This window comes from Callorhinchus milii, unplaced genomic scaffold (genome assembly GCF_018977255.1).
Source record: "Callorhinchus milii isolate IMCB2004 unplaced genomic scaffold, IMCB_Cmil_1.0 Scaffold9, whole genome shotgun sequence".
Taxonomy (NCBI): domain Eukaryota; kingdom Metazoa; phylum Chordata; class Chondrichthyes; order Chimaeriformes; family Callorhinchidae; genus Callorhinchus; species Callorhinchus milii.
In genome coordinates, this window is record NW_024704750.1 from 20,793,998 (window position 1) to 20,800,563 (window position 6,566).

Consider the following 6,566-nt stretch of genomic DNA (forward strand, 5'->3'; position numbering starts at 1 on the left):
TGTTCACAGGGCAGAGAGGGGGAGTGTGTGTGTGAGTGAGTGACCGCTAGAGGGCGGGTGTGGTGGAGGCTGTGCGGCCGCTGTGGGGGGGAGTGTTGTTCGGTGTTTTTCTGTCACCGTTTCAGTGACTCTTTTGAGCGTCTCTCAGTCCCGGGGCCCCGGGAGGCGCCGCCCCGCCCGCCGCCCGCCCGCCCCCCGCCCTCCCGCCCGCCATGAGCACCATCCTGGATGAGTACGAGGACTCGGTGGCCCGGGCTCGGGCCGGTCTGCACCACCAGCAGCAGCAGCACCGCGGGGGGGCGCCCGGCATCGGCCTGACAGGTAGGCCATGGCGGGGAGGCCTCCGGGGCCTGACAGCGGGGGGGGGGGGCTCTCCTGTGGGGGGAGAGGGTTTGGGGTTTGGGGTGGGGGGGGTGAGGGGAGGGGGTGTGAGGGGAGGGGGGTGTGGGGGGTTTGGGGAGGGGGGGGTGAGGGGAGGGTGATGGGGGGAAAGCAGAGGAGGTCGAAGAGGAGGGTCTTGAGATGGGTCTTGAAGGGAGGGGGCGGAGGGTCTGTGGGATGGAGCTCCAGAGGGTGGGGGGGCGGAGAGGTAGTGGGGCGAGCGAGGCGGGGGACGTGAACAGCCCGAGGGTGGGAGGGAGGGAGGGAGGGAGGGGGATGATTCTGGATGGTCCGCAGCCTGTGTGGGGGGGCGGTGGAGGGGGTGTGTGGGGGGCGGTGGAGGGGGTGTGTGGGGGGCGGTGGAGGGGGTGTGTGGGGGGCGGTGGAGGGGGTGTGTGGGGGGCGGTGGAGGGGGTGTGGGGATGCAGCGCCTTATCACGTCTTCGAGGCGTCTCAAAGCACTTCACAGATTATACTGTAAAGTGCAGTGACTGTGTATTTTGTGGGCGAAACGGTGACAGCACAGCCGGCCCGGCTCCCCGGCTCCCCGGCAGGACCCGGCCCGGCTCCGCGGCAGGACCCGGCCCGGCTCCCGGCAGGACCCGGCTCCCCGGCAGGACCCGGCTCCCCGGCAGGACCCGGCCCGGCTCCCCGGCAGGACCCGGCCCGGCTCCCCGGCAGGACCCGGCTCCCCGGCAGGACCCGGCTCCCCGGCAGGACCTGGCCCGGCTCCCCGGCAGGACCCGGCCCGGCTCCCCGGCAGGACCCGGCTCCCCGGCAGGACCTGGCCCGGCTCCCCGGCAGGACCCGGCCCGGCTCCCCGGCAGGACCCGGCTCCCCGGCAGGACCCGGCCCGGCTGCCCGGCAGGACCCGGCCCGGCTGCCCGGGAGGACCCGGCCCGGCTCCCCGGCAGGACCCGGCCCGGCTCCCCGGGAGGACCCGGCCCGGCTGCCCGGCAGGACCCGGCCCGGCTCCCCGGCAGGACCCGGCCCGGCTGCCCGGGAGGACCCGGCTCGCACTGGTTTGATGGGGGGCTGCAGTGGTTACTGTAGGTGAGTGAGTATTGCGGGCGGTGGAGCTTTGTAACGCTCTCCGTGTCCCCCCCCCCCCACCCGCTGTAACGCTATGTATTCCCTCCCCCCCACACACAGGTTATGTCAGCGCGCGGCTGGAGGAGGAGAAGCCCATCTTCTCCAAACAGAGGATTGACTTCACACCCCCAGACGCCATCACTCACCTGGTGGTGTGTAACAACCAGCTTTGTCTGAGCCTGGGCAAGGACACGCTGCTCAGGTATGGTGGGCGTGGGGTGGGGGGAGTGCTTTGAGTGGTGTCTTTGGGTGTCAAGAAGGGTGGGGAGTGCCTGGGGGTGGGAAGGGGAAGCTGTTCTCTTTGTCAGTGAGTCGGGATCTCGCTGTTTGTGTGTCAGTGCCCGGGATCTGTCTGCCAGTGTGTGTGTGTGTGTGTGGGGGGGTGGGGAGTGATGGGTCTGTCTGTCTGTTAGTGACCATTTTGTGTGTGTGTGTCAGTGACTGGGGTCTATTTGCCAGTGTGTGTAAAGGTGACGGGTCTGGCTCTGTCCATCCGTCCATCCTTCTGTCTGTATTAGTAACCGTGGTCTGTGTAGTCTGTGTATGTGACGGGTCTGTGTGTGTGAGAGAGAATGACCGCAGTCTGTGCGTGTGAGTGTCCGCAGGTTGTGTGTGTGTGAGTGACGGGGTCTATCTGTGTGAGTGTGTGTCAATGGCCGGGGTCTGTATGCGTTTGGGTGTGTGAGTGCCTGGGGTCTGTCCGTGTCTCTCACCCTGTGTGTGTGTGTGTGTGTGTGCAGGATTGACCTGGGGAAACCGGAGCAGCCAAACCAGATTGAACTCAGCAGAAAGGACGATGCCAGGATTCACAAACTCTTTCTGGATTCTACAGGTATGTATGGTGTGTGGGTGGGGTGGATGAGGAGGAGTGAGTGTGAGGGATGGTGCTATGTTGAGGTGTGATGGTGAGTTCGAGTCCTGCTTCGCCCCCATTTCTGCTTGTCTGTCAGACATCAGGACCTGGATAAGCACAAACTTCCTGCAGCTGAACGTCAACAAGAGGGAAGCCATATTCCTTGGCCCTCAATGTCCTGCAGCTCTGACCTCCTTAATCTCCCCGGCCTTTCCCTAAGACTTACTAAAGCTGTACGTAATTGGTCCCTAACCAAGACCACTTCCCTCCACCTCCGTCACGTTGCCCAAGCGTACCTCACCCCCAATGCAGCCGAAACCCTTGCTCAAGCCTTCGTCACCTCCCTCCTCGACTACAATGCCCTCCTCTGCGGTCTCTCCAACTCCACTTGCCACAAGTACTACTGATTAAGAACCCCCCCACCCATTTTCTCACACACATTGAACTCCATACCCCCATCACACCAGTCCTCGCCAGGCTCCACATCCACTGTCAATTTCACGATCTTCACACTCGTACACAAATCCCTTCATGCCCTGGCACCTCACTACCTCTGCAGCAACTACCTGCTGCCTCCGCTCGGCCCAGCTCCCACCTGCTGCTTGTCCCTCGTCCCCTCCATTCCACGATCGGCGGCCGCGCTTTCAGCCACCAGTCCTGAAACTTTGGACTCTTCCCCTCTATCCCTCTGTCTTGCCCCCCCCTCTCCCCCTTTTTTAGATCGCCTCCTCCCTCCCTCAGCTCGGCGTCATGCTCAGCCACTGTTAAGCGCTCCGAGACACTGCCCTGCGTGAAGGGCGCCGAGTAAATGCAAGTGATAGTTGTTGTTGATTGCGTCTCTCTCTCCGTCCTCAGGATCACACCTGCTGATCAGCCTGACGACCAGCGAGTGCCTGTACCTGAACAGGAACACTCAGAAGGTGCGGAGCCTGTCGCGCTGGCGGGGACACCTGATCGAGAGCGTGGGCTGGAACAAGGTGGCGGGCACGGAGGCGAGCACAGGGCCCATCCTGGTGGGTACCAGCCAGGGCCACGTGTTCCAGGCGGAGCTGTTGGCCAGCGAGGAGCGCTTGTTCACATCCAGCCCTGACCAGTACTTCCGGGTGGTGTACAGCCTGGAGGAGGAGGGGCTGCCCACCCCAGTCTGCAGCCTGGAGATCGAGAAGGGCATCGACGGCCGCTTCTTCATCATCGTCACCACGCGCAAGCGGCTCTACCAGTTTGTGGGCCGTCCCCTGGAGCCCACTGAGCAGATGGTGTTTCAGCCGATCTTCAGCCAGTACGCGGACGCCCCTCCCAGCTTCCAGGAGTTTCCCGTCAGCCTGGGCTACAGCGACGTCTCCTTCTACACCCCCCGGCTGCGCTCATCGCCGCGCTGCTTTGCCTGGATGATGGGGAACGGGGTGCTGTACGGGACCCTGGACTACACCAGGCCCGACTCCCTGCTGAGTGAGGTGCAGGTGTGGGAATATCCCCCCGAGCTGGAGCTTCACACACAGCCGCCCAGCGCCATCGTGCTCACTCAATTCCACTTTGTGCTGCTCCTGCCTGATCGGCTGAAGGCCGTGTGCACGCTGAATGGGCAGCCGGTGCACGAGGACATCTTCCCCGACAAGCAGGGCCGGCTGGTAGGCCTGGTCAAGGACCCGGTGTCCGGGCTGATCTGGGTTTACACCGATCGCGCCGTCTTCCGCTACCACATCCAGCGCGAGGCCCGGCACGTGTGGCAGATGTACATGGACATGGACAGGTTCGACCTGGCCAAAGAATACTGCAGGGACCGGCCCGAATGCCTGGACGTGGTGCTGGGCAGAGAGGCCGACTACAGCTTCCACAAGCAGCGCTACCTGGAGAGTGCCCGGGCCTATGCCCTGACACACCGGCACTTTGAGGAGATTGCGCTCAAATTCATCGAGGTGGAGCAGGAGGCGGCGCTCAGGGAGTTCCTGCTCAGGAAACTGGGAACCCTGAAGGCTGAGGACAGGACCCAGAGGATACTGCTGATCACCTGGTTGGTGGAGATCTACCTGAACAAGCTGGGGGAGCTGGAAGGGCGCGGGGCAGGGGAGCTCCAGGCCACTCGGGAGGAATTCCGGGCTTTCCTGAGCAACCCGCGGAATCGGGAATGCCTGCAGGAGAGCCGTGCCACCCTGTACCAGCTGCTGGCCAGCCACGGCGCCCGCGAGGACGCCCTGTTCTTCGCGGTCATCATGCAGGACTACGAGCGGGTGGTCGCCCACCACTGCCAACACGAGGACTACAGCGCTGCCCTGGAGTGCTGAGTCGCTATCGCCACCCGGGCCTCTTCTACAAGTTCTCCCCCCTCCTGATGCAGCACCTCCCCCGTCAGGTGGTGGATGCCTGGATCCAAATGAGGAAACAGCTGGATCCCAAGAGCCTGATCCCGGCCCTGGTCAACTACAGCCAGCTGGGAGGCTGGGAGCAGGAATGCCAGGCTGTGCGTTACCTGGAGTTCTGTGTGTGTGAGCTGGAGGTGACGGACCAGGCCATCCACAACTACCTGTTGTCGCTTTACGCCAAGTACCAGCCCTCAGCCCTGCTCAGCTACCTCCAGCAGGCCGGCCCGGCCCCCAGCCCCGGCTCCACCCCCGGCTCTGCCCCCGCCGGCCTGCACTACGATGTCAAATACGCCCTGAGGCTGTGTGCCGAAAGCGGCCATCACCGGGCCTGTGTCCACATCTACAGCATCATGGGCCTGTACGAGGAGGCCGTGGGCCTGGCCCTGCAGGTACTTCACCCAGGGTGGGGCGGGGGGAGGGGTAGGGGGGCGGGGGCGGGGGGGAAGGCACACACTGCAGGTACCTCACCCCGGGTGGGATGGAGACACACACACTCCAAGGCTTGGGGACCCACGACTGTGCGTTAGAGTAACTGTTTGGGAGTCTAACCAGCTAAAACCACACGGCTTGCTATTGAGAGCTGTGTCTGACGAGCTTTCCCGCTGCTTGTCCAGCTAGGACCACCCTATCTGTTAGGACTTTGGCTCGCAGGGTTAACAGGAGCGGAGTGGGAGGATTCGCTACCCCCAGCGACTGGTCTGCCCTTCCAGGTCCTGAGCCAGGCTGGGCTGTGCTGTCATCAGCTGTGCCATGAAACTTATAAATAGATGTTTGACAAGTCCGGCTTTGCACCCAAGCAGAGGCTTGTAGCCAAGTGTTTCACCTGGCAGCCAACTCAGCCCAGGGAGAACCGCTGCTGAATGCCTGACCTCTCCCACGCTCGCTGATCCCCCGCCCCCTCCCCCTGTGCCCCTCACTGAGCCCCTGTTGCTGTCTCTTTGAAGGTGGATGTGGACTTGGCCAAGGCGTGTGCGGACCTGCCTGAGGAGGACGAGGAGCTGAGGAAGAAGCTGTGGTTGACGATTGCGCGTCACGTGGTGCAGGAAGAGGAGGATGTGAAGAAGGCCATGGTGTGTGTGAGCAGCTGTCACCTGCTGAAGATCGAGGACATCCTGCCGTTCTTCCCCAACTTTGTCACCATCGACCACTTCAAGGAGGCCATCTGCACCTCTCTGGAGGAGTATAACCAGCACATCACTGAGCTCAAGCAGGAGATGGAGGAGGCCACAGAGAGCGCCCGGCGCATCCGCGAGGACATCCAGGAGATGAGGAACAAGTACGGGGTGGTGGAATCCCAGGAGAAGTGCGCAGCCTGTGACTTTCCTCTCCTCAACCGCTCCTTCTACCTCTTCCTGTGCGGCCACATGTTCCACGCTGACTGCCTGCTGCACGAGGTCCTGTCCCACCTCTCGAGCACCAAGAAAACACGGCTGGAGGAGCTGCAGCGCTTGCTGGTAGCCATGGCACAGCCCAAGGCTCGGCTCCGCTCCAGGCCCGAGGAGGGGGCCCCGGAGACCGGATCGGAACCACCCTCCCGAGAGACGATCAAGAGCAAAATCGATGAGGAAATCGCGAGGGAGTGTGTGTACTGCGGGGAGCTGATGGTCCGCTCCATCGATAAACCCTTCATTGATCCCCTGCGCGATGAGGAGGAGAGGCGCAGTTGGCTGTGAGAGAGGCCACAGCCTGTGTGTTGTGTTTGTGTGAGAGAGCGGACGCAGCCTGTGTGTGTTTGCGTGTGTGTGAGAGAGAGAGAGACCATAGCCTGCGTGTGTTTGTGTGAGAGCGCGGCCGCAGCCTGTGTGTGTTTGCGTGTGTGTGTGAGAGAGAGACCACAGCCTGTGAGAGCGCGGCCGCAGCCTGTGTGTGTGTGTGTGTGT

The 6,566-nt window shown here is 63.1% G+C and overlaps 1 protein-coding gene across 1 annotated transcript; it reads left to right on the forward strand.

Annotated features, from left to right (window-relative positions):
- The first annotated feature begins 212 nt into the window (after positions 1 to 212).
- vps18 (VPS18 core subunit of CORVET and HOPS complexes) lies at positions 213 to 6,400 on the forward strand. The gene is given in 6 exon segments (XM_042338346.1): positions 213 to 318; positions 1,525 to 1,675; positions 2,214 to 2,305; positions 3,182 to 4,597; positions 4,600 to 5,075; positions 5,631 to 6,400. Coding segments are annotated over 6 exon segments (2,970 nt in total). The 3' UTR covers positions 6,360 to 6,400.
- Positions 6,401 to 6,566: the final 166 nt, after the last annotated feature.